The 27,858-nt window shown below is 42.0% G+C and overlaps 1 protein-coding gene across 3 annotated transcripts in view; it reads left to right on the top strand.

The window, feature by feature from the left end:
• Window positions 1–27,858, top strand: part of CAMK1D (calcium/calmodulin dependent protein kinase ID) — a 230,115-nt gene that overhangs the window by 79,937 nt on the left and 122,320 nt on the right. For all 3 annotated transcript variants that reach the window (XM_074869782.1, XM_074869783.1, XM_074869784.1), the window contains exon 2: window positions 17,700–17,831. In XM_074869782.1, coding sequence (XP_074725883.1) covers window positions 17,700–17,831 — 132 coding nt within the window. The remainder of the gene's footprint in view (window positions 1–17,699; window positions 17,832–27,858) is intronic.

Raw genomic sequence — 27,858 nt, forward strand, 5'->3', positions numbered from 1 at the left:
TCAGATGTGATTATCATCCTAATTGGCCCTAATGAGAACTACACATGCAGAGGAAAGGGGATAATGTGTGTTCCTCCCCCCAATCTTGTTCCATCTCCAAATTACAAGTAATAGGAAAAAAAGATGTGCATCTCTTTATATATATCTCCTGCATCACTGTTGCTCTAATCATGACCTCTCAGCCCCTGAAGGTCTTTAACATGGGATTTTTTTATCTTCTTTAAGCATATGAGGCTGAAAAAAAAAAATATGGGGGATATTGAGGGTTATTTTTCCCTTCCTGAATTGGAGTGAAAACTAAGCAGGCAACTCTGGAGGCATAAAGCTTCCTGATGGTGACTGCTCCAGGTCTCTCCCTTGTGCTGCCAGCACTTGTCAGCCCTGCCCCAGGACAGGCAAATCTCCCGTGTGAAGCTGCCCGGGTGTTTGTGGCTCCCTGGCAGCACTGCTCTTGCTACGGACCAGTCTCAGTCCGTGCTCATGGGTTTTGCAACATGTGACTGGGTTTGAATCTATCAAATCTGTTTCTCGCTGGGTAAACACTGCCTCGTGGTAATGTGCCAAGGACTGCTGACACTGGCTGCATTTGAACGAGTGACCTCCTGGGGAAAGGGGCCCTCAGCAGTTTTATGATTAACATTTTAATGGCATGCTATCAGGGAACTTTTTTCCCAGGAACAAATACCCGGAAGAACCCACGTCTTAACTGTTTCTCCAGTTGGATTTGTCACTGTGTATTTGTTAGGTGTGCTGGAGGCTGTCCAGGCTCTGGTGAGGAAGAAGAGGTTTTCTGGGAGCTTGCTGAGTTCCTCCCTTATCACTGGGAAGGGAAAAAACTGCTTGCATTATTATACCTCCCCTGTTTTCTGCTTAACTAAATAAACAACATTCTGGACCATTTATTAGTTCAGGCTGTTGTGATTTACTGGCTGATGCATGTCTAGTTTATTGGGGTTGCATCCCATTTTGGGGTTGGGATTGACAGGGTGATGCACAGCATGGGCTTTGCTTGAGCTGTCAGAACAGACCTTGAGCTGCCCTGCTGTGCTGGGGGGAAATTAGGTGCCATCCTTCATATTTATGTGCCATCTTGGGATCAGAGGTCTGCTCTAGGCATAGAGTCTGCTCTAGGCATAAGTGACATACAGAGCAGCAGCCAGAGACCATCCCTGGCCTCATCATTCACCCTGTGCATGTGCCAAGCCTGAGAAGTGTGAAAATGGACATAGTGAAGCTTGTCCTGGGGGGACAGAAGTGAACCTCCACAAGACAGCAGATAACTCCCTAAACCACCTTCCTAGTAAGAGCAGGAGCAGCAAATGGGTAGCTTTCTAAGGGATCCTGCCCTTCCTCAGGGCAACAAAATTCAATCTGGCTTATATTGCCTAGAAGCTTTGAATTGACTCTGTCCTTAGCTGATGTGACTCAGCATACCATAATTCAGTATAGCTCCATCAGTGCAGTAACTCAGGTAAGTACCAGGAAAGGACCTGGCCCACAGATAAAGTAGAAATAATATAGAAAGCCAGGGATGAATAATTTCAGAGTATAGATGTAGTCATGGTAGTAGTAATAATAATAATATTTTCCCTAGTGGGAGAAAAATAGACCTTTCATGGTTGTTGTGCCTGGAGCTATTAAATATGGATGAGACAGATGAAATGCTGCTTCTCCTATTACACAAAATGAATAAACAGTAATTCTCAATCACTATATGCATCTCAGGCTTAAAAAATCCACAAAAACAAGTTAAATATGAACACCTGCTAACATTCGTGTATGAAAAATGCTACTCCAAGGCTTTTGTCAACAAAAAGAAAAGATTTGCTTCCTTATAAAGACTGATCACAGCTCAACCAAGGTGTATTTACACTGCTAAAGTTAGGAAAACAGGTTCACTGTCAAACACGGGGGTCCAATAAACAAGTTTACTTAACTGTTGGACTCACTGGGTTGGTGATGCTGCTGGTTTACTGCAGATTTAGTAGCGTGTGATATAGAAAGCAAGAAACGTTTCTGAAATTTTAAGTTTTCATGGCAAGATGGGAGGGAATGATGCCAGCTTTTTAGTGAATCTCTTTTCAGGGGAAGAACTAAGCTTTAGCCCTTATCATGGATGATACGCATGTGGAGACAGCAGTCTGTGATACAGGAGGAGGGGAGGGCTAAAGCAAAAGGTCTAAGGTCAAAACAGGCTGTGTCTGCAGTGTGATCTGGCAGCACATGAAGACGGTCTTCCAGTTCAGTAATGGGTATTGTACTGAGAGGAACTGGGGTTTGTCCACTTTATGCCCTTCCTGCCCTAGTTCCCACATATTTCATACATGTGATGGCACCACCTAATCCCGTAAGGATGTTGTAAGGATAAATGCGTGAGAAATTTTGTGGGTTTGGACTACGGTAACTGAAGGGATGCCAAGGAAAATTGTTGCATGCCATTTAAGATGTTATAACTAAGTCTTGGAATGTGAGCTTTAGTTTAATTAGTGGTAGCTACCTTCTAATCCTGCAAGGAAGAGATGACTGTTATCTGCAGTGGCAATACAAGGCGCATCATATGATTAACTTAAAGCAAGAATAAAGGAAGACAGGGCTTATATTTATTCCAGAGAGATCAGTCCAAGAAGATCATAAAGGCTGTTTCCTCCAGGGGTATGTGATGCACCTTTCAAAGCTGTGTTTTCCCTGGACATCTCGTGATAATGCTCTGTTGGTTTAATTCCTCTGAAGTCAGAGGCTGTCTTTATTACTAGGTGTCCTGGCTGGGTTACTTAGGTGAAATGCTTTTGTTTGAATTAGATAGTATTTTATATGAACTTTTCCTTGTTTTTTGCCATGGGTTAACCCTAAAGAAGTTCCCATTTGTCTCAGTGATGGGCTTGACTCTCCATGTGTTTTGCATGCCCATTTTTTCCCACGAGCTGTTGTCAGCTTCTGCTGGCTCCACCGCATTAATCAACCATAAGAACAGCTGTACTGTGCAGCTCAACCAGTGCCCCTTCCCTGCAGCCAATGACAGATGTCTGGAGAGGAAAGTATAGGTCAGCATTTAACAATAATGTAATTATTATAATACTGTAAGTACCCCCCTAACATTCAGTGAGATGTGTGCAGGCATTTTCTGAGACACAACTGGTGTCTTTAGTGGTCTGGGATGAATTTTATCACCGGTATTTTTCCAGTTGTTTTCTGAATCTTTGTTAATATCCACTGTGTCCTACGGAAAGAAGCTGGATGAAGTGTTCAGTAGTGGGTCCTTGCTATGCTCATGTGCTGTCACCTCATCCTTGCATTGGAAGGGGCAGTGATCACCTTCCCTGCTCCACTCAGAGTTTTATTCTGTCCCCCTCAGTTGTACCTTCCAGGTTGAAAAGTCCCAGTTGATTCAGTAATTCCTCATAATGGGGCTGTTTCATAGTTTGGATCATCCCTGTTACCCTCCTTGGTTCTATCATGTCCTGCAGGGAAGGAGAAGGATCTCAATAGCATGAAACATTCAGGGTGTGGCAAAACTGCTTTCTTAGTAATCCCTAACACTGGATATTAAAGCGATTTACATTTTATTCCTTGCTGGCTTTTGTCTTTTAAGCAGTTCTTTATCTGTGGAAGAAGCTTCTCCTATCCCCTAACAGCTCACCTGCTCAGAGATCCTGTGTTGAGGCACCCCACTGAAATCTAATTAAACTACATCAATAGGATTTTCTCATCTGCATGCGTGTTGACCCCTTCAGAGTACTACAGTACATTTATGAGAGCTGGCCTCCCTCCTTGAAAGCCATATTAGCTCTTCCTCAATCTATCATATTCTTCCAGGTGTTCAATAATTCTATCTTTTGCCAGAGGGATATTCTTCATTATAGTTTTTACTGACCTGCTGATGTCAGATTTACTAATCTGGAGTTCCCTGTAATTCCTGAACTGTTCCTTTGAATCCCTTTTTAAAAGCTGTGTCACGTAAGCTACCTTCTAATTTTTGAGTACCCATAAAGCTGTAGGGGAGATACTTCACCCTGTGTTTAGAGCTCCAGTAGTTTCACACCTAAGTTCCCCTAGAACGGTTGGGTCAGTCCAGTCTATAAACCCTTCTACCAACCTTGTAAAGAAGGTTTCCAGCGTAAGAACCTCCCTGAACCTCTCTGCAGTGAGCATGAATGCCAAAAAGTTGGTTTTTTGCTATAGCCATGTGGGTTTATTCACGCTGCTTCTATACTTCATTGCTTCCTGGTCCCTCAGTGATCTGGGTAAACACTTCTCGCTTCTGATATGTGCAAAATAGTCTTTATTGAATTTCCTGCCTGGTGCAACTTGTTCTTCAGATGCTTTTTCCTGCCTTTTGAAGTTTTTATATTTTATCCACTAGAACTTAAAATCCATTTTTGTTTCCTCAGTTGGACACACAACATTTTGAGGATGGTGTCTTACTTCTCATAGTTTCTCTTACCCAGTTGCTTGGCCTGCCAGACTTCTCTGTTTCTAGAGTTTCTTTACATGGAGTGTACATTTGTTCTGAGTTTCAAGCATTGATGTTTTTAAACAGTCCTTGTGCCTCCTGCACGTTTTAACTCTCCTAGTTCTGTCTCCTAGGTTCTTCTTGTTTAACAAGTTTCTTTGTTTTTATAGTTCTTTCAAAATTAAACATAACACTGAAGATTTAGCATAGTGTAAGAGGTTATACCTCCTTTCCTAAGACTTTTGGTTTTGGCTCATGTATATCCTACTATAGGTCAAGAGTTTCTTGCCTTGGAGTGTGAAAGGCAATCCAGTTCTTGCAGACTCCTTTTGCTGATTGTTTCTAACACTACTCTCTAGTCCTGGTTTAAAAACACTTCAGTATATTTGTGATTAAAACCCATTAGGTGACTTGGGAAAGCAGTTGGTTACTTAACATATTTAAAATGTGTTTTACTCGAGAGTTATGGGGAGAAATTCTTGAGCAGCAAGTGTAAAATGAACAAACAAGAAGAACTGCTTTCTCATATAATTTGTACTCAGTGGAGCTCAATTCTGCAGGAGACTGAAATTTAAAGTGTAAATGAGTTGAAGAAAATGAATTATACAGATTAGTAGAGGATAGGTAGCTAAGAGGTCAATGCAACTGTCACTTGAATAAAGATCCCTTTTCTAGATCACTGACTGTTGGAGATAAACAGGGTGGGGGGAAGCCTTATGCTGCATGAGCTCCATTTCTTACACTTTTTAAAAAATAGCTGTTAATGGCTATTACTAAAGAAAGGACCCTGGACTGGGGAGACCCTGTTGCTTAACCCTGTTGAGCATTTTTTGCCTTCTTCATGTCTTTCTTTAACCAGGTAAAAAGGATATGTTTCATGAGCAAGCCATGTGAGTTTACATTTCAGGATCCTCAAGTCTCCATTCACTTGGAATCAGTTCTCATTCACTTAGAAATGGAAATATTTTAATGTGGAAAGGGCTTTGTTTCAAAAAGAACATAAAGTTTCTAATCAAATTAGGCTCTTACTCATAGAAAGCAAAACTGTTTTCCCCAAGGAAGTATCATGCTTTTTTTTCTGCTATTCCAAGAGTTTCACATACATCCTTTTGACCTGTCATGTTTTAAAGAACTCAAAGCTTATTTCTTCATAGTGAACCTCCTCATCTGATCATGGTGGGGAGATACATTTTGATCTATTCCTAAAATGACCTCAGGGATCAACTTGTGCACTTGCTGTCAGGATTAAATGTTCAAACCTTTGCCCCCTCCAAACCTTTTCAATGACAATAAACAGAAGCTCCCTGGGCCAAATTTCTGGAATCTCTCTAGCTTTTTTTCTTTAATCAACTTTTATCCTGTTTTGAATACTCTGCAACTCATCTCTTCTGTGGGCTAGCATACCAACCCCAGCACATCTGTACCACTTGCAACTTGTGGCAGCTTTTACCAGCTTGACCAGTCTCAGCTTAGCTCCTCAACTCACTGCCAGTGGCCTGCTGCTTGCAGTATTTTTGGGGAACTGTCTCTCAGATAACCTTTACAGTGCATCGGGAGAGAGATTCTTGCAATCCTGCCTGTTCCTTGTCACTCTGCCAGTGTTCTCGTGCAATCATTCTGGGGGACTTTCATCTTCCGGGGTGCATGACACCTGGGAGGATAATGTGGTGTTTCCTTTTTATTCATGTTTGAAATAATGCAATAACATCAAAAGAAACACAGAATTTATTGTTTTGGAAGAGCTGTGTCCCCCTTTGCCCACCCTCAACCAGCTCATTGGGCATGTTACAGTGCTGCTCAGACCTGCTGTCCAAGGTCTGGGCTACGTTATCTGGATCTGCATAAAGGCTGAGAAGCACGGTGGTGGTGATTGTCAATGTGTGTGTAGCATGTCAACCTGAGATGGAAATGAGTTCTGAGAAATTTCATTTATAAAAATAGGTAGGGCGCGTGGCAGTCATCTCCTAGGAAACTCGTCATTGTATTATAAGAATATAATGTGCTATGATTACATTTCAGATAAAGGGAATCAGCACTGCTGTCAGATTGTTTCTGCTGAAGTTTTCCAACACAGAAGGTCATCCCTATGCAGTAGTTGTCGTTGGTTGGTATTTGTGAGCTGGCTGGGGCACTGAGATGATTCCTCCTGTGCTGTTGCTCACTGGGAATGGGAAGTGAGGACTGAGACATGAGTAGCCCAGCACTGGCATGTGTTTGTACTGTGTGCTGAAGCTGTGGGCAGTCAGAATCTATCACAGTTCTGGTGAGTCAGGTGAAGCTCAGTAGCAGTAGCTTGCCTAGGCAGATCTGGAGGTCTTCAGTCTTCATCTCCTTACCAGCAGAGTTGGTAAATAGATTAGTGATTGTTTTCTACGAAGACTGAACTGGTTGCTATTAAACCAGGAATCTAAAGTCTTTTTATGGATGATATGACAGAGATATCAATGTCTGTCTCACTGCTGATGGCTTCCATGGACCGTCTCAATGACTGATGGCTTCCATGGACCAGACCCAACTCTTTGGGTGGGGAGGTCTGTCCTCCTTTCAGATAAACTTCAGGAAACACCAACACCTTTTCTCTGCTGTGATTCTCTGATAGGCTCAGCTGCTTTGGTGTCATGTTGGAGGGACTCCTTCCATCATGATGCTGTCTTTTTCCATCATATGGGCAAGGCAGCAGAAGGCAGGGGTGGCTCCCATCCTCAGGGGATGGAATTGCTGCATGTGTTGATGGCCTCTTCCACTGTTAAAAGCATGGGGTAAACCCAGAGGACCTCTGCTGCCAGGCCTCATATGCTCCCTGTGTCATCTGGATCAATGCTTAGGCTGGACATGGTTTGATGGAAGTTGGTCCAGCTTCTGGTTCCTTATTTCTGGGGAATTTCCTTTTGGCCAGTCTCAGTATAACTCCATGACATCAAAAAATATTCATTCAGAGTGGTGTGGAGGCTCATGACAGTAAGTTCAGGGGAGGAAAGTTGTGCTGGTGCTCTATTTTGTGAGCAACCTCACTAGTCTCAACACGGCACGTTAAGCACGGAGCCATAGAGAAATTCCTTGTTAACAGAAGCTGAAAAGAAAACCTTTTTTGCACTGAGATTTGAGTGAGAATGACTGAGTCTTGCACACATGGGAAGTGTGTGGCAATTCTTTTTGCAGAAGTATCTGTGGGTTTCAGAAGTGCCTGGTAACTTCTGCATACAGTTACACTGAAATAATCTTTGCCAAATTGTTTATTTTCAAGCTTGCCGGTTACTAGGCAAACCAGTTTGCTAAGATTTCTTAATGTACCTCAGCTCAGACATGAAACTGCATGTGGATACATGAGTGAAGAGGCTGGGGAGTAGGAAAGCAAACATTCTTCTAATGTTTTAAGAGGTGGCCATTGAAAGTAAGGCTGCAGATGGAGCTCTAGGTATCGTGTGGTGGCTTTTCCTACCGGAGTTCAGTGCTGAGCTACGAAACAGTTTGTATTCCATTGTACTGAATTGTGTCTCTCTATTCTTTTTTTAAATTCTAAGCTACAACTTGGAGTGGGCGAGGATACAAAATACACGTCATTTCTAATCCAAATATTTAAAACAGATATGCAGGACTGGCTGGATGGGTAACAACAGGATGAGAACAAGCCAATTAGAGTTTCATAGCGGCACAGAAGGTCCCTTACACAATGGGAATTGTTCAGCTGTGCTTGTGACAGCTCTGAACCCTGTGGCCTGCTCTTTCAATGACTGCTTATAACGTTCATGGGGAGTGCTTCCTGACTCGGGGCTGTAGATTGGGTCTAAAGGATTAAGCTGGAAAAGGCAGATCCTAGGAGATGTGCCTTCATTTTATGATCTGATTAACTAATCTAAATCTGTCCTTAGAATAGGCAGGAACTGTGGGGTGATCATGGGCGTAGAAGCCTTACAAGTCCTAATCCTACTTTTGTTTTGAATATGTGGTTATTCTTCATACTCAGGTGCTGTGAGTTGGGAAGATTTGTCTACCTTAGCCTTCAAAATGTCCACACTGTGGACATCTTCATCTCTCCCCCTAGGCTCCCTTTGCTCTCAATGAAAATCAAGAGATGTGTTTAAGGTGTGATTCATCTGACCAGTGTTAGTTACCCCAGCACTGCTGTGTTGGTCATCTCTTGGCTGTAACAGGAACCATGGGGAAATAGCTTAGATGTCAAGAATACACATGTAGATGTGGTCAGAGGACTTTCATTGTGGGTGGTCAGACTATGGTTTCCCTTGAAGCTAGACCAGATCCTAAGGCTGGAAGTCATCTAACTTTATTGCATTTACCTGATGGGCATCTCGACGCTAATGCCTGGGCATCTCAGATGATCTCTTTGACCAGAGTCAGGCAGAAAATGCACCATTTGGATTTTTGGTTGACAGGGTTTAAGGATTCCTACAGAGTCATAGTGTGCTACCCTCAATATATTTTTGGATGGAATATAATCATCTGTTGGAGATGCTTCTCTGAGTGCCAAAAGAGTGTGCACTTTTAGATTATGCAAAGTTCCCATCTTTTGAAGAATTAAAGTTAAGTAAGAAGAATTGGTCCATGTGGTTCCTGTTCCTCAGGACCGTCACCTGTAAAATCGGCTATACAGTTCATGAAAGATAGGGTTGGTGTTTGAAAATCACAGGTCAAGTAATACAATTATTTGCTTATGATCACTGAGGAAGACCAGCAGAACTGATACTTTGGCTTTGTTTTGTAGAGAGATAAATACCGCCCAAAGGAATGAGGTGCTGTGCAGACTTTTGCAGCTTGGATTTGTGAAGGTCCAAACACCTTTAGGCAAAACTCCTGGCTAAATAGGACTTTCCCATGGTTTAGACACAACTGCAAAGTTATTTGATCTTTAGGCAATTGTTAGTTTCATCTTAACTAAAGACCTTCTTTTTAGAAGGAACTTAGGAATTGTTGCAAGCAAAACTATAGTGTCTGCACCATCTTTGCTTTGCTTTAAAAGGTGCAATCTCATGTAGTTGTTCCTTAATTGATCCAGGCTCTTGGAGAATACCATGGTCTGCCAGATCTTTTCTTAAGTTTCCATGTGGAGGAAGAAGAAGAAACATGCTTTTTCAAATTGGTGTAATCTGCTTTATATGGCCAGATAAGATCTCCAAAAATCAGATGTGTTGTAATAGACCCTGCATATATCAGTGTCAGAACAGCAAAATGCTTTGAAAAAAATTATGGAGATCATTTATGCCTCAAGAAAGGTTTGAGGTCATTATTAGAAGAAGAAAGGTTATTTCCTTGTGAGAATACTGCCATCAGATAAACCCTGGGAGACAATGAGCTCCTTTTGTCTTATAAGATGAAAGTGGAAAAAAGGTACTTAAATATTCACTTTGGAAAGAAAGTGATCATCAGTGGAGAAAATAAACTGCTTAACAGCTCATTTGTGAAGTGTATAATGGAAGGAAGAGCTCAATACAGAAAGCTCTATGTTTTGCTTTTGATTCTGGATAGCTTTACTGTGATTGCTGTGGAGGATGTAATGTAAATGTAATAGGCCTTTAAAGACAATACTTCCCTTTCTAATAGGGGTCAGGATTAATCAGAAAGGAGCAAACAGTTCAGGAAAGAAGAGGACTGTAATAACAAACATGACTGGGGATCTGTGCTGGGCCAGTTTCCCTTTTTAGCATCCATGCATCACTGTCTCAGAACAGACTGCATAGCATCCTATTAAATTAGCATACACCAGGCAGCTAAAACAAATTAGTTCATCTCAGAAAGGAAAGAGATTCTGCAGAAGCTTTTCTTTTTGGTTTAATTTTTGTGCTTTATGTGGTTTATTCATTTTTGAACCCAAGTGTTATGGCACTGAAGCCCATATGCCTCTCTGTGCTGCATGGCTTGCCTTGCCTGGGAGTGTCCTTGGCCATGTGCTTCGGTGCCTTCACTCTGCTGGTTATGAGCTGGAGTGCCCCAAGCATCACGGGATTTCCCTTCTGCATGGCTGGAAGCTGTCCCAGCAGTGCTCTGCTCTCCTGCTTGCGTTGCAACACAGGTCTCAAACTCGGTGTTTCCCTGCTGGCCTTCAAAGTGGGAGCTGAGCTGACTTGGTGGTCGTGGTGGGCAGGGAGAAGTGCTCAGGGTGCAAGAGAGCAGTGTGGCACCTTTGCTGATGCCTCACAATATCATGTTTGAAGGAAGGGAAGGGAGTTTCTCAGTGACAAAGGGGCACTGGTGGTGTGTGCCATGCCCTGTTGTGAACTTGAAATTGATCCTGGAGTAAAAAACTAATTTCAACTACAGAATGGTTTAAATCGTTTCCAGCAATTTTTCCTTGGGTGAAAATGATTGTTGCTCATTAAGAAGGTGTTTGTGTTCTGGTGAGGGTGGTCCAGGGGAAAAGGCAGGAGCGTGAAGGAAAACACCTTGACTATATTGTTATAATTTCATGCTTTATAATGTGCAACTTTAAATTGGTGTTTTCTGGTTTCATAGAAGTCTCTCTCCTCTACGTAGTTGACATGGATTTTCAATCTTAAGTGTGTGTGTGTGTGTGTGGTTTTTTTTCTTTTCCCGAGAGTATAAAATATTGAGTAGCTAAAGCAGAAGAAATGATAAGCCTCAAATTGGCATTAAAATTCTTGCAGCTGACTCTGGTGACAAAAACTGTCAAAATACTAAGCTGTTGTTGTAATTGTAGATAATAGTACCCCAAAAAATGGAAGTTAAATCCAAACAAATCCAAACACTTTTGGTGACTACGCAAGATGAAAGCTTTTTGCTGTTCATTCTATTGCAGCGAGTCACCCTGTAATAGAGGGGAAAGAAGAAGCTCTACCTGCAGTATGATATTGTCGGGTGTCTCTGTTATGGTCGTGGCTTTAAGTCCCAGCAGAGATCTGTGTATTGATGTGGTTTCTGTCTGCCAAAAATTGTGTTAGAGGGTGAGCAGCAAGGTGGCTGAAGAGATGAAGTCTGGAGCTGGGGATGTGTTGCCCATCCCTGGGCATGGTGATTCCTGGGCTTCTCTCACTATAGGGAAGCAGCTGCTCATCAGAACACCCAATGGTCTTAATGTACCTTCTGGCTTGGACAAAATGTGGAGGGTATTGACATCAGGCAGTGGCTCAGGGCACAGAGAAACATGTCAGTGGTCCAGAAAGGAGCTCCTCACTACAGGAACACCCAGCAAAGTAGTTTTTGGCCCTTGCCATTGTTATTTGAGTGTCTATCAGGCTATAGCAACAGCATTTTGACACAGTTGGAAGTGCTGTTCATCATCTGTAATGGGTAATAGCAGTCTCAGACATCAGGCATCTCTGTGGGGATGGGGGACATCACTGAAGGTGAGGATCAGGACCAGCCCTGGGAAGGGGAACCAGGGTCAGACACAACCCAGGGCAGGGCCATGTCTGGTGTTACAGCTGACACTCACCGGGCCCCAAGGTAGAAAACATTTTCATTTGTGACTGAGTAGCTTAGTGGAAGTTAAATGAGTAGTGAGGCTTAAAATAAGAGTGTTAATACAGTGTTTGATGAATGAAAATAGCTAGAAAAAGCATTTCTTCTCTAAAGAATAGATGGCTGCATCCAGATTAGGAAGTGTTTCTTTTCCTGTAAATTTATACTCAGCTCTTGGAAATGTGTAGGGATATTTGACTTCTGTATCACATGTAAGAGTCCCAAAAGCCTTCTCCTTTGCTCTTGACTGGGTAAAACCTCCCTCTGCACTTTAGTGTTGTTAACTTTGCATTCAGACATCACTGAACTATTAAAAATGTAATTGTAAATTCATTTTCACACAGACCTCAAGACATTCATGGACATGACTTTGGAGTGAAAAACTGTTTTTCCAGCCATAGATTGGATTTATGTTGGGATGGGTCTGGAATTTGTGTACAGAAATGGCTGAGTAGAAAACGTTATATAAAGCAAAAGAACATGACTTATGCAGAAAAATGGCTTAGTAGAAAAATATTTTGTGGGACCAGAATCTCCCTGGTATGTGCTGGTTACACAGAGCTCAAGCCCATCCCACAGTTAACTCCTTGAGGTCCATGAGAAAAGCTGTGGAAATGCTGGAGAAGATTATTTCTTACATACTTGCCTCTGTAGCGCAGTTCAAACTCACCTTTCTTTGGGGACTCAAGTAGCAGAACTGGTGTGTGGTTGCCGAAGCCACGGTACAGAAATGACCTTCTTTGATTTGGTTGGTCTTGCTCTGATTCAGTCAGTCTCCTGTCGCAGGGTGATCTTCACTGTGGATGTGGTATATTTTTCAAATGATGAGTGTTCACTACTTTCTCCCATCGTTTGGCTGGGGCAAAGTACACAGAAACGAACTGTATTATAATTAAGATCATTAGCTATACACAGCTTGAAGATGTGAAATCTGTTTCCTGGCTATGTCTGTTGATTTAGTATGACAGAGCACCTGCTAATGCAGTGGAAAACTGCTCAAAGTGGAAGTCTGCAAATGGAAAAAACAAGTTTTACCCCTCCATCAACTCTTTGTCTTCATTTTGTCAGTATTTTTGTGACAGCAGTTTTTTTCTGATGAATAAGAACAGATTTGCTGTCACAGTATATGTTGTTCATTGTATTTCAGAAATTAAGTGTTCATATTAAATTATACTTCAAACAGATGAAGGAAAAAGTTATTTGGCCTTTATTTTGATTTGATCTGCAGGATAGTCTAGCCTTGCAGCTATTGTTTTCTAATAGAAAATCCAGTCTGGGTATGAATGCTGTTCATATTCCAATGTTAATCTTGAAATCCTAATCTTTAAATCTAGAATTTGCTATTATCTCAGTGTCACTCATCAAGTCATTTAACCTCTCTTTTTTTCTCTTACATTGTTCCTAATTCATATAAAAATGATCTAGATCATAAAATTATTCCATGCCTTAATTAGAAGTTCAAAAAGAGTCAGTCCTAGAGGGTAAATGATAACATGGTCAAAACTTTCAAAAATAGGTTATTGCCACACATGTGTTTTGGCAGCTGAAGGTGGTTTAATTTTGCAGAAGTTTCTCGCTTATCCATTTCCACTGCTGTCCTACTTCCTCAAAACCATGCAGCTTTTTTTATTTGTCTGCTGTAATCTCCAGGCAGGATGAGGAAAGCTCCTGAAGGGTTTTGAAGCCCCTCTTCAGCGAGGTGAAGGCTGGGTCCCCAGGCACGTTAGAAAGCTTGCAGTTACCTCTTTCCCAGCTGAAGGGAATGGGACATTCCAATAATTGCAGACACCTTTAAAATAATAACTTTTAATCAATTAATCTCTTCTCCCTATTTAAAAAAAAAATAATCTATATGTGTGAAAATGCTTTTTGGACCATATTTTCTGGGGAAGAGGAGAATCAAAACTCCCCTAAATATTTTCATAGAGTAAACACCTTCCTCTATTTCACAGAATAAAAAATATCCCTGATTGCTTGTGTCCTTCACAGAAATTGTGTTTTTCCATGCATGAAATTTCAGATAAAACCTCATAATTCAAAACCCAAGACTGACCAAGAAGTTTCTGAATCTCTTTCTGGCTCAGTGCGATGATCATGGAGATATTGGCATATGGATTGCAAATGGCAGGTCTTGGGAACATCACGTCGTTATAGAGACCATACAGTACCTCCTAGGAGAGGTGGGGTTTTAATCCAGAGCCCTGTCTGAGCTGCAGATGTGTAGCATTCTGGTTGTCCAACATCTCCTGTATCATTTTTTTCCGCTCTTTATTGTGTAGCATTGCTTGATGCTGCTTAATGGAAACCATGTCCTTTTCACAAAAAGTCCTGTCATTTAATGGTGTAAAATGCAACATTTTCCAAAACCAGACATCCTTATAGAACTTTGTATACAATTAATTTTTAACCCTCAATAAAGAATTACATTTATAATAACTTCTTAGACATAAATTGCCCCCTTCATTAATGTCTTGATTTTAAAGGCCACATTAATTCTTTGGGGGAAAAAGTCTTCTTTAGCAAGCATTCCAAGTCAGTAGTTCTGGGGAACTTTTTTGAGGAGGCAGAGAATTTGCTGTAGGTTATATTGCTGTTAGCAAGAAAATGAGCAGCCTTGTCTTTCTGACTCTCTCTCTGGTATTTATCTATCCATGCATGAGTCAAGAGGGGTTTAGTGGGGGCTGGACTGCATCATTAATGGTGGATGAATTCACCTGTTTGTTTGAAATTATGACAATTGCTTGCCCATGTACTCACTATTATTTCTGACTCTCCCCTGACTCCAGAAGACTCCAGGAGTGTCTTTGCTGCCTTTTCCTTTCTGATGCTCCCTGCTACCATTTCTTTCTGCTTGCTCTATACCGTTTGTTCCTCTCAGTCTGTGTTTAACTCTTTGACCCCTACCTGCATCTGTTAGCTCCCTTTTCTTTCTTTCCAGCACTTCACTTATCTTTCTTTTGTCCATTGACTTGTTGCTTTTCCCCCTGCTCCTTGCTCTGTGAACACATATATAGTTCACAGGATAGTGCAGACTGCCTCACATCTCCCTCCTGCCTTCCCGGCAGATGCAGCCCAGCGCTCCCCCTGCCTTGCATGGGGGCTCTTCCCAGCACCAGCAATTTCATGCCATGGCCTCATATAAAACTTGATGTAAAAAAGCACCCTGTCAGTGCCCAGGGTTGACGTGTGAGTGAACACTTTAGCTGAGGTTCAGCTTATTTCATGCTTTAATGAGAAAGGTTGTTAAGGAGATATGGAATTGGTTTTTATGAGTATCTCAGAGCTGCTGAAAAAATTTAATTTAAATTCACAGAGGCTGTTTCCAACCATTGAACCCCATGGCTGTCCTGGTCAGTGGAGAAAGAAGTCCAGCAAAATGGTGAAGCCAGCTGGAATAGAGGCATTTCCCAAAGGTGGCTTTATTGCATAGAGGAATATAAAGGGATTTCCTTTATTTTGTTGTCTGAGAACAGCAATGAAATCCAGACTGGGATGGGATCTCTCTGTGTTTTTATAATATCATAAACACTGGGAGAGCTGTGTGATCAGTGAGCAACTGGTATGAATATGCTGCTTTTAACAGCATTTAACTGGAGGCAAAAAGCTTGTTCAAGACACAGCTGGAGTGAAGTGCGGTGTTGAAAGCTTAAGCAGATGGAGCTTAAGGGGTTCATAAAATATAGCTGGGAGCAGCCCTGTGAATTTCTGAGCACCCTGGTCTGCAACTGAAGCTGATAAGCACTGAGAGGTCTTAGGGCTTTCCAGTAAAAGGATTTTATTGCAGGTCTGGTCTGGCTGTTCCAAGCATGAGGGTCAGGATGAAAACCCTATTTGGTGAATTGAATGACTAGGACTGTTGATAATAGGAAAGCAAAGAATAGGTCTTTAAAACCACTCTGAGTAGCTTGATTGTGCAAGTCATTAGGATCAGTTGTGTGGACTCAATATTGGAGCCCGTGATGGTCTGACATTGCCGTCGTAGATTATACACAAAACAGAAAACAGTGAATTGTTCCTGTACTTAGAGTGACATAAATGTGGTCAGAGTCTGTCCTTTTTGGAAAAAATGAGACAAAGCATTCTTGGTTCAGAGGGTCACTGCCACATGTAGACAAGCTGTCAAACATCCACCATAACAGTTTGCAAAAGTTTTTCATCCATTCCTAAACTTCCTGTCACCATTTCCCTATCACTGCTGGCTACAAAAGCCTTTCTGGGTAAACAGGCTCTTTCTTTCCAAAGCAGCAGCCTCTTCCTTTTGCTTATCCGCTTATCCACAGGCTTAATGATTCATTCGGTCGTTTTGCAACTCGGGAACTGTTGGTGAGGTCACAGCCGCTTGGTTGTGTCATCAAAGTGCATGACTTAAAAAGGAAGAACGTGGCCAGGAAAGAAAATGCTTCTGTTTATCCACAAACATCTAGATAAGCAGCAGTTGTGGGGAATGAAAGTCAGAGAAAGTCAGTGGTAGCCAAATGAGTCTGTGATCAAACATTAACATTTTTAAGAGCAGGCTGGAGTGTAGTTAGGTTTTCTCAGCCTGCTCCTGAGCTCTTTTCACAGAGAGCTATGTAGAAGAGCAGAATAACCTACTGATGGGGAGGCAGGGGAGGGGGTGGGGATGAAGGAAAGTGTCTTGCCTCTTTTTATTTTGTATAAATAAAATAGGATCTTTCAGCTGGTGGATCCTTCAGCTGGTGTGGTCTGGTTAGATAAGTCCTCAACTCTGATGACTGTTGGCCAAAGCAGGTGCTTCAGAAGGAGGTTTTGGTGAATAGGAGAAAATATTTGCTGTTCCTTATCAGGCCAATGCTCTGTCTTGCCCAGTACCTCCTTACTAAACCAGTAACGAGCACTGGAACATGAGAGTGGCCCAGACATGCCAGAGAAAAGGTCTCTTCAGACCAGCATTGTCTGAATGATGCTCAAATGTTCAGAAAACAGTGTGAGAACAGAAAAAAAGTGAATATAGCACTGACTGTAACATTTTCCTGGCTTCTCCCCAGTAAGGTCCAGATGCCTTGGAGGAAGCGATGAGAGTGCAAGAAATAATACACTGCTATGGAATAACCTAATGAAGGAGTGGCACTGCCCACTCTTGGCAATTAGTGACTGGCTGCTGTGATGAAGTTTCTTTATTTGTGTAATCCTCTCTGGGGTAACCATAGGGAGGCTGCTATTAAGGCCAACGTTTGGACTTGTGATTTAATCTGATTCTTTGGCTTTAGCGATTACACACACAGCAGTTTGTGTGGTGGAATAAATCTGTGTACATAGAGAAATTCTGACGCTGCTTCCCTGAGTCAGGGTTGAGCCACCAGTGAGGAGATGCTGTGGGCTGCCAGAGAGGACCAAAGCAGAGGCCTTGACCTCTTGTGGTCACTGAGGAACTGGGAGTACTCTTGGCACCAGTGCATCATTTAGTCCTGGGGACTTCGTGCTGCTATGTGAAATAAACACCCTAAAACTTCAGGAAGGGGAAAAATACATCATCCATCAAATCAGCAGCCAGACAAGAGTCTATGCCTCTGTGTGTGGAAATGGTATTCTGATTTTTAAGCTTTGCTCATGCCTCTGCTGGGCTATGGTTCTTTATTAAAATTGTTGCATTTGGTAAGCCTTTAATGTTTTGTGCAAATGTGAATGCCTGCATATGTTCATAAAGGCAAAGAAAGATGCTCACAATACTGTTGATGTGATTAACAAGAGCAGCTATCAAAAGACACTAGCAGGACTAGATTTGATGGTTATGTTTCAGTTAACAGCTGCCAAAGAAAAGACACCACTTAAAATTGGGGTTTTACTTTTCTTTTTTCAGGGGTGCGTTCTCCGAAGTTGTTTTGGCTGAAGAGAGAGCAAGTGGGAAACTCTTTGCAGTCAAGTGCATTCCCAAGAAGGCACTGAAGGGAAAGGAAAGCAGCATAGAAAATGAAATTGCAGTCCTGAGAAAGTAAGTATCAGACTTTCATTTCTGCTTCTTCACTTCGATTAAACTCCTGGTTTTAAGGAGCAGGAACAGTGACTGACAAGTGTGATTGACAGGTTGTTCAGCCCATCACAGGCAGACAAGATCACCCAAGTTTAAGTGATGCTGAAAATGTTTTGAGACATGCTCTGCTTTTCTTTTGTATTGATACAGCCAGGTGACTGCAAAGTGGGAAAGGAGTTAAGCTGGAGTAAAACCTATGATGCCCTAAAAAGACCTTATCCATTAATAATGTCAGCAGTTGCGTGACTGGTTTTGAGGAGAGCAGGGGCAGGGTTATTATTTCCAAGTGCTTAAAACGGTCTATACACTAATTGCTCTAAAACTAATTAGGCATGCTATGGATTGTTATAGGTAATGGTGTCAGCCTGTAGCATGGAGTGGTACCTCTGCCACTTCTGGAAGTGACTTCCCAGGGCAACTTCTGTTGTATCAGGGTTTCCCATGGTGTGCAATTTTTTCCTCACTGTGGCTGGAATATGTGGATGAGAAAAAGTCAGCTCACAACTGCTATAAATTCAGTGTATGAATTCAGTGTAGTCATTAGAAGCTTGATCCCTACCTCTTCCTCATCTTATGGCTTGAAGATAGGATTCATGTCACCTGACTTAAGACACTTGGATCTGAACTTGTCACCCTTGACTTTTTTGCTAGGTAATGGAAAGAGATTGGTGACTTTAGGATTGTCCATGTAATCTGTTTTAAACTTCTAAAAGCACCTTTTCTACTGATTGAATTAAATGTAGTGCAATTATATAAAAGCCTGAGTTGGGCTGGGGCAATCTGATTCCTGCTGCACTGCTGTCCCTAGTGGGACTTCTTGCCCCAGTTCCTGGTCACGTAGAAGCTGATGGCTAATCATCTGGGTGCCATGTGACAAAACTGATCCTAAATCTTTAAAACTAACTAGATACTTCTGAACTAAATGCTCAGAGAGCCTAAGCCAAGTTCAAGGGCAAACTCAGCCATCTCAGTAGGCAGAGGGGATCCTTTTCAGTGGAGGGACGTAAGTGGGGCTCCAAACAGCTACAAGCATTTGTTGCAGTTGCCTTCCTATTGCTGGGCCAATATCAGGTCAGTACAATGTAAACCCAGTGATAAATGCAGCATGTTGTCTTGCAGTGTAGTGTTATTGAGAACCTGTCCTAAAGCTCCACCATTGCCATCTCCATAACCAGGTAATTATGGCCAATAACTGGCAGCTTGAAACAGTCTTTGTCTATATGGGTTTGTTCCCTGTTACTCATGTGGGGGGTATAAGAGTGGCAATATTGGCGTGCAGTAAGGATTGCCTTGCATCAACCTTGAACCTAGGCTAGTAAAGCAGAGAAATTGTTTAGTTTATTTCTTGCTTCTGTGTTGTGAAACATTTGTGTTCTCTGCAAACAATTTCCCAAGAAACCAGGAGGCAGCACCCAGTCTGTGCTATTCCAGCTGCAAGGGCAGGAGAGTGAGTGGGTGGAAAATTCCTTAATTTCGTACAATTAGATCTACTCAGTTTCTTGTCCTATGCACATTAGGATCTTAAGAGAGATTTTTCCTTTTTTATCTCCTGATGTCTTCTACTTGGCTGTTGCTAATACAAACTTTGCATGTCATTGTATTTATTCTGAAAATAGACATCTTTGCTAGCAGACACAGTATTGAATTTGTATGTGCCACCAAGGAAACGCTTAGAAAATAACAAACTGGATCTGCCTACAGTTGAGAGGGGATATCAACCTGTTTCTCTGTTCAAGAAATTCTTTGCTTCAAAAGCTGTCAGTAAAAATAGATTTGAGCAAGGTGGAGTGGATCCTGAGCAGCTGTTGCTAAGCTCCAAAGGTATCTAAGTGTCCTTGCTTTTGTTTTGTGTAGCTTAATACTGAGTGGGGATGGCTAGTTTGTGTGTTGTCTAATTAGTGGGTAGGATGCCAGAGCCCTGGGTTGCCCTGCATGGCTGTGAGGTGCCGCAGCCTTAATGTGCCATGCACTGAACTGCCACTTCTGAAGGGGATGTGCACAGAGGATGCCTGGCAAGAGGAATTGGTCCCCATTCCCTGAGGAGAAGATGCAGAGCCACAGAGAATGGATGCAAAGCAAATATAAATGTGCATGTGTGTTGATCCTGGTCTGCCTTTCTGGTTTTGCATTGTGCCTTTGGGGAGTGCTTAAACTCTGATGGGATGAAAGTCCCAAAGGACACCCTGCCTAGATGAAATGCAAGCAAACTCCTTGTGATCCTTTAGAGGAGGATCTCTTATCTGACGCTGGACTTTTTCCTCCTATATTCAGTCATCAGATTTTTGTCTTCTTCCTGATGAGGTACTTGCTTTCTGGTAGACATCTGCCTAGTGCTGTGAAATGCAACTCTTCTTTAGTTCACCTGGTTCTATGTCAAACGGGGCTCTACTGGGGAATCCTGAATATACTCCCTGCAGCCTCTACCAGCTCTCAGGTGAGCTGCTTGTGCCCCTGTGTGTGGTGAGCAGGTTTCTAGGGACAGTCAGAGATTGTGCTGGCTGTGTGCAGGACTGATACACACAGTATCACGTATACTTTGTACCCTCAGGCTGCCCTGGTGGAGGTTGTCCACCTGCCAGTCCTGCCAAATCATCCAGATCTGACAGAATCAATATGGAAAAGGGTTTGAATGATGTGTGTTGAAGTTGTATTTTAAATGACATTTTTTAAATGCAGGATTAAAAGTCTGTGCATGGAGTACTATAGGAAGAACCTGGTGATGAAAGCATGAATCCAATGACCAAAACCCTTGGGTCCTCTCTCACTTCTGCTGCTGATTTCCCATGTGACCTTCTGTCACAATATTTATTGTCTGTCTCAATATTTATTGTCTGTGAAACAACCTTTATTCAGAAGACTTTCAAATAAAAAGTTTTACCCACAGTTTGTTTTGCAGTCCTTTCTCGTGTCAGCAGACCCAGGAGCGTGGGTGCAAGAAGGGAGGTTTCTGGGCTGGAAGCTTAGTTCAGTGTGAAATGATTGCAGTGTTCTGTCAGTCCTTCTGTGCCTCAACTAAAAAGCTGTTGGAAGAATTAATCAAATGTTCTGTGTTGGGGAAGGTCAGTGGTCCCCATGTGAAGTACATGGAATGTAGGAGATTTTATCTCTCTGTGGGCTTGGACTCTCTTGCTGCCAAAACAAAATGACACATTTTAGAAGCGATGTTCTGCTAACAGAGGAGCGAGCTGCCAGCCAACTGATCTGCATGTTTGTGTGAGTGCCAGAGTGAATCATACATACTCCATCATTTTATTTTTCCAGCCATGGCCAACAAATCTGTTCTTAAAAAAGAAAAAAGGCGGAAGAGCCGTTAAGTCAATATTTACGCCTAGCAACCTTAACAGGGTTCTTCCAATATGGACTCTTTTGTGTCCCGTGGAAATCCATGGCAACATTCCCTGAAGACTCGGATGGGTGGGGACAGAGTGGGAAGGAGCTTGCTGTTGAGTGCAGTGCCGGGAGAGACTGAGTCTGCAGTTAATCCAGGAGCCTGAGCCCGACAAAGAATTTAAGCACGTGCCTAATTTTAGATGGCTATTCATTCCAGTGACATCGGTGAGTAGGTTGAGCTTGCCTTGCTGAGCTCAGGCCTAAAGGGATGCTTCAGAACAGGGCGAAAAGTCCCACTAGGCACCTGTGTTTGGTACCACATCAGGAGGGGAGTTTTCTTAATGTCTTTGATTAGTGCCCAGATGATGTTCTGGTGCACAGGGATTGCTGTTTCTTCTAATTGTGTACTGGTTGCCTGTAGCTGGACACGGGGCAATATATTACATCTCATCACAAAATCAGGTGAGAAGCTGAGCTGCATCATTTTGGGTCTTTAAAATTTACTTCTTTTGCAGTGGAAAACATGCTATGGTTTAGAATCTGTTTGAGGAAGAAAACTGTATCTCAGGACGGGACTATCACAGCTCTGTTGACTAACTGGCTGTGGGGAATGACAGCACATGGTCGCCTTCATGTGACACAAACTTTTCCTGACCTGAGATGTGGGGAGTTTCATAATCTGCTCTGAAAGCAACCATTTTCTGGGTTTGAGCAGAAAGGTAAATGCAATCCTTTCCATTGTTTGCTGTAGAATAGAGGAAATTTCTTTCACTTATGGTAATTGTGCAGGTGTGAACACGCTGAAAGATGAATAGTCTGTTAGATGGGTTCCTGAAGGCAGTAGGTGGTGCAAAGAGTTGGACTGCAGAGAAGCACCAGTCTGAGGTTCTAGTTAAATAGAGAAGAATCAACCTTCTAAGAGTCAGACAGAGAAAAACAGGCCTGATTTGTTTTGGTTGTTGTTGTGGCTTTTTTTTTTTCGTAGCTACATCACTGTTTATCACAATAAACTTACTAGCTGCCTGGGTAATACCTGCACAATCATACAGATTCAGTGCTGAGTCAGAGGAAGGCAAGAGGACGAACAATAAACTGTGTGCAGCCCTGCACCCAGGTGTATTGATTACTTAATGTCAGTAATGTGCACAAATAAGTGTCTTGTTAAGCAAATTCTGTTTAGCTAGCAAATCATGCTCTGCTTTAGCTAGTTTCTGCTGAACAGAGATTTTAAAAATAATTTCTGAACTATTTAGGTATTTCCTACTCTCACCCCTTCTTCTTTACTCTCCTAGATCCTCCAGGAGAGGCATCATTAAATTCCTTATTACAAATCAGATCCATGCCTAATTGCGGACTGAAGACATTTTTCCTGTTAAACAGCATGACTGAACTGTTTCTAGCAGGTCAGCTAAAACTCTGCCAGTGCTTTCCGTTCCTTTTTCCTTGGAAGATGGGGAGACTGGCTGTTCAGGCAGTGATTCATGCCCAAGTGGCTGCCTCGCTCCTTATATGCCTGCACCTACAGCCAGGAGCTGCTGCTATAATAAGGAGCAGGAAGAGAGGTGGGGAAGCATCCTCCTGCAAAGTCAGGAGGTCAGGGTTGTACCCATCTCAAAACTGTACAAAAAACAGCAATGAGAGGTTTTCCTGAAGTGGGTGATATTGTCGGTGTTCCTGCTCTCCCATAAATCAGATGATGGTCAAAGGGGCCCCTTGCTCCATCCCAGGAGGTAGCACTGTTCCTGACATTAAAGAGGACAACAGTGATAATAAATGTGGAAAAATCACCCCTTCTCAAGATTTACATGAAGACTAAAAGGGTAATTTAAAAAATGTTATCTTTTTGCTCCTTTTCAGTAGCCCATTGACAAACTCCCCCTAAAACCTCTCTGTCCCAGATTCTTGCCTCTATAAGGTCTCATCCCTCTGGGGCTAACCCAATAGCCTCTAGGAAGATTAATTCAAATTTAGTTTTGAAACCCATTAGTTACCTCTTATTAAACTCTTCTGTGCAATTTAACTCAGAATCAAAGGCTACATTAATTTTGAATAAAATTGGCCATGCAGAAGCTTAATGTACCCTAACATAAATTTGGGCATTTAATTAATTCAGATGAGTGTTCCTGAGTGACTTTGCGGGACAGACCCATCTATTCAAGTCACAGCTGTCTCTGGGTCAAAAAATGCAGGCCTTGATGGTCCCATACTCCAGTCTCCCAGTCTGAGGGCTCTGCTGGTGCCCACTAATGCTCTCCTATGGTAATTATATTTCTGTGCGAGGTCACACAGCTGGAGTACAGGGCCAGCTGAATTGAAGAGGAGACACTTAGATCCTGGGTTGTTAAGTGCTAGCATAAAAGTGATGTTAATTAGATTGTAGCTGATGTACAAAAAGCTGTGGGATTGGGGTTTAAGGGGTAATGACTAATTACCTCTTTACACCCCAGCAGTAAGAGCTCTTCTTCCTGTAAAGAAATGAATGGGGTGGTTAGGAAAGGAAAAAATTAAAAAAGCACTTGGTGTCTCTGTCAGGTAACATTATTTCTCTGAAGCTTTGCTTACCCTATAGACAAAACAGGCTTGCTGCTTTTTACCCCTTTTTTTTCTCCTCTGTGAATAATGGTGAGAAGATAGGCTGCCTCAGCAAGAATTGAAGAGACAGCTGGTTGTTATATTAAGTAATCACTTTCAGAGAAAGCTTTTATGTAGATTTACTTGTTAAAACCTGGCTTGCTCATGCCATTGCAGTTGCACTGGGGTGACAGAAGGCTGACTCTGTCCTCCCTGCGTGGCTGTGCTCCAAGTCCAGACAACTGCAAATCCAGGGCATCCCAAAAGCCGGCTCCCCAGCGGGGCCCTGTAGCCCCAAGGATGGCTCAGCTCGGGGTGCTAGGCATGCGGCTACCAGCTAGGGGATGACACCCAGTGGTACCATTTATGATGTGGATGTCAGTGGTGGAAGAGTAGGGCCCTTCCAAGAATATATTTGTTGGCATCCTGCATGGGTACACTTCATCATTGCTCCCATGCACCTGCTGGGCTCACCTGCATGCCTGGTGGGACCTCAGTGCCCACCCTTGGAGCCACCCTTACTGCTAGGCACTACTGCAAACATCTCTGCTAGGGAGGCAGGTTAGGCATGGAAAGGAGCCAGGATCTACAAAACGCTTTAGGGTAGGGGGACAGTTGGGCATGCCTGGAGGCTGACATCAGCTTTAGACTGTGAGATCATCTCCTGAATCAAGGAGATGCAGACTGGATGAATTGCCCTTCTCGGGTTTCAGGCAAAAGTGAATCTGACTCTATATATGTGGGTATGGCACAGAACAGCTCTGTCTTGGCACCAGCAGTTGACTTGTTAAGCAAATCATTTTGCTGCAAAGAATTCATGCAAGTGAAAAAAATGTGAAACCTGAAACAAAGCTGACACCATTTTTGATCACTGAGATGCTGGAAACTTTGCAGGGGAAGCCTTTGCAGCCAGGACTGCCTGGATTGTATTTCATGTTAGATTAGATGTAAGCAGATGTAGGGAAGCAGATCAAGGCATCTTAAAAATCCTAAAATACATTAAATGAGAGAGAAAAATCCCGTCTGAAATAGTAAACACCAACAAAATCCCTTGCATCTTCTCTGGTCTTACACAGTTTCATTTACATGCAGTGTGCTCCGTAATAGCTTTAGTGATGGTGTGTGGCATTTCTGTGTTTCAACCTGCCTTCGTGCTGTGCGTACACAGGCAGTTGTGTTCCTTCAAGTAGGTTACAGTGTGATAAGTCATTTCACTGTAATTGCTGGGTGACAATACAGCTGTCCTCTCTTCTGGGTGGCGACGGTTTACCCGATCTCCCTTGCATAACTGTTGTTCTTCAAGGTCACCCCATACCCTGACTCAACTTAAAAAATTGCATATCCATGTTGGGAGGAGGGTGCAGGTCAGAGGGGATGAAAGTACATCGTCGCTCAGAGCTCTGGCTTGGAAAATAATTTAATGTGTTATGGAAGAAACAACTGCTTTCTGAAATAGTTGCTCTAAGATGCTTTCAAATTAGCAGAATGGGTTTTTCAGCCTTAGCTGGAGTTTGCTTCTGCAGCAGATGCGTGTTTTATGTGGACCCCATCCTGTGCATAGCTGGAATAACAAAGCTGGAGTCCTTTCAAAGCTCTTAGCTAAAGAACAAGAATATATACCCTATTTTCCAGTATCTATCACTCAGGAAGATGGTTACAATTGTGTTTCAGTGCTACAAGTATCTGATTATATGCGCCATTGTCTGTTACCTAAAAGGAAAGAATTGTTAAGATGCATAAAGACTCTTTAATAAGATCTAACAGTTTGATAAATGACTCAGCTTTATATCTGGATGCATTAGGTCTGTCTTTGTTACACCTACATGTTTAAAGCTAAGAGTTACCTAATTTGCAAGCACATGCCTTCGCTTTGGGATTATGGAGCTCACAGAAGCTAAGGTGGGTTAGTCTTTGCATGCGAGGATGTGCAGCTGGGAGACTATCCCAAACCACAGTAGAGGTGGGCAGTTGCAGGTTGCAATGGCACTGTTTGAAGCAGCACTACAACGTAGTGTTTAGAAGATACAGAGTTTTGGGTGGTGCAGTAGTAGCAGGGGGAGTATTTTCAAAAGCACTTGCAGCCCAGATGGATGCGTTGGTGCCTAAAAGCTGCTGGAGATGTAGTCCTGGGTGACTTCGTTAGGCAAAATACTTCCTTTTCTGTTTTTTCTCACAAGATTCTTCATAGGTAATCTGGAATATTTTGTCTAAAAGGGTTTTTTTCCATGGAAGTCAGTTCTTCATTTGGAAAAAAATATAAAAGGATCTTTAAAGATCTCATGGCATTATCAAAGTGAAGATGTCCTTGTCAAAATATTATCAATGTATTGCATTTTGTCTATCTTCTCTAACTTAATCTTCAAATATTAACTGGAGGAATTCAGTGTTTTGTACTAAGCTGTTGTGATGTACTGTTGGGAACCAGCTAGTTTCTAACTGCAAGGTGACCATATTTTGATGATGGGTAAGTTATTTACATTCACAGTCCAAGCACCTCAGTGGATACTCCTTTTTCTTTCATGCTGTTAAAATCCATGGCATTAACTCATAAAACACTGGAGTATCTGGTGAATTAGAATTATAATTTGTGAAGCACTGCATAAAGGAAAACAAGTAAATGCAAGGTAGGATTCATCTGGCCAGCTGGAAGCATCCTCGAGGTATGCAGCTGCATCTGAGCTCAAATCTTACTTGCTGCGGAAATCATCAAATATGAATTTCTAAGTGGATCTGAATGTACAGGGAGGAAAAGCAAGTATTCAAAAAATGTCAGTTCAAAAAGGTAGAAACAGAAATCTTATCAGAAATTACAGTTTTCATGAGCACTTGTCCAAAGCAGTTGTTTGCTCTTAGATGCATGCTAAAATGCTTTATGAATACAAGTTGCTGTATTTTTGGCCTCCACTATATGAAATTAGACCAGTGACATTACTGGTGGGCAAGTTTTTGTGATGTGTGACCCCAGTGTGAGTTTAAAACAACTCCATTGGCAACTTCTACCTCTTATTTTCATTTATAGAAGATGAATCACAATTACATTTTGTGTCTCATTAAGGTCATGATTCTAGGTGTCTTGAACCAGAGTTTGGCAGAGAGGGGTGGCTCTGACCATAATAAAATGGGAAAATATTTGCACTCCATTCCACCACATATCAACCACACTAGGTTAAACCTAACAGCAACTTCTGTGTTTGGAATATATCCAGTATACCCTGAACTGACAGCTGCATAAATTAATTGGTATTTGGTCAACTAAGTCTGCAGTCGTCATCTGTAATATGTATTGATTCACTCTTATAATGCTTACTCATACAACACTTTCTTTGTGTTCAGTAGGAGTTTTGAAGAAAAAAAAGTTTAAAAAAATTAAATCTGTAAGTAGGGACTTAGTTTTTTTAACAAAGACAGACATACAAGACACTCATTTAGTCTGTGAGCTGCCCTAGTGCTCAGTTTGACCAAGGAAATGGTGATGACAATTTTGTTCCAAATTAAACATTAATTTTTTTTTCAAAAATCAGAAATTCTCATTTTATAATTGTGCCTTATATTCATAAGGCATTGACTTAATCAAAATAGATCGTTTTTATTCTAAATTACGAGTGGCCTTACTAGGGGGCTGTGCTTCTGTGACTATAGGACTTTAAACCTATTAATCAAATCTATTTCCAAAGTAAAGTCCAATATTTTCCTTGATTGCATCCATGTTTCTATGTCTCTGGCTATCAGACACATCCGGCTATATTGCCCAGTTCTTAAATCTCAATAAGTACAGAAACCTGTGGGTTGGTTTTAATATTGACAATATGTATTAATAAGTGGACTATGAAATCCCTTCCCTAAGGATATGTGACAGATAGCTTTTACTTTGCCAGATATTTTATCAAATTAAAATTATGGAGCATTACATTAAATGGGGATGTTATTGCCTCCTTTACTTCCCCATGATTTTTTTCTTTCCAGGAGAGTAGATGTAGCTAAATTCAAGCTTTCTTAGAGACAGTACATTATTTTTTGAAGACATTTAAAAATATAAATAGCAGAATTGATTTATTTTCTTGAAAGTTTGTTCAGTAACTTTGAGAAG

The sequence above is a fragment of the Strix uralensis genome, chromosome 5, assembly GCF_047716275.1.
Source record: "Strix uralensis isolate ZFMK-TIS-50842 chromosome 5, bStrUra1, whole genome shotgun sequence".
NCBI lineage: Eukaryota > Metazoa > Chordata > Aves > Strigiformes > Strigidae > Strix > Strix uralensis.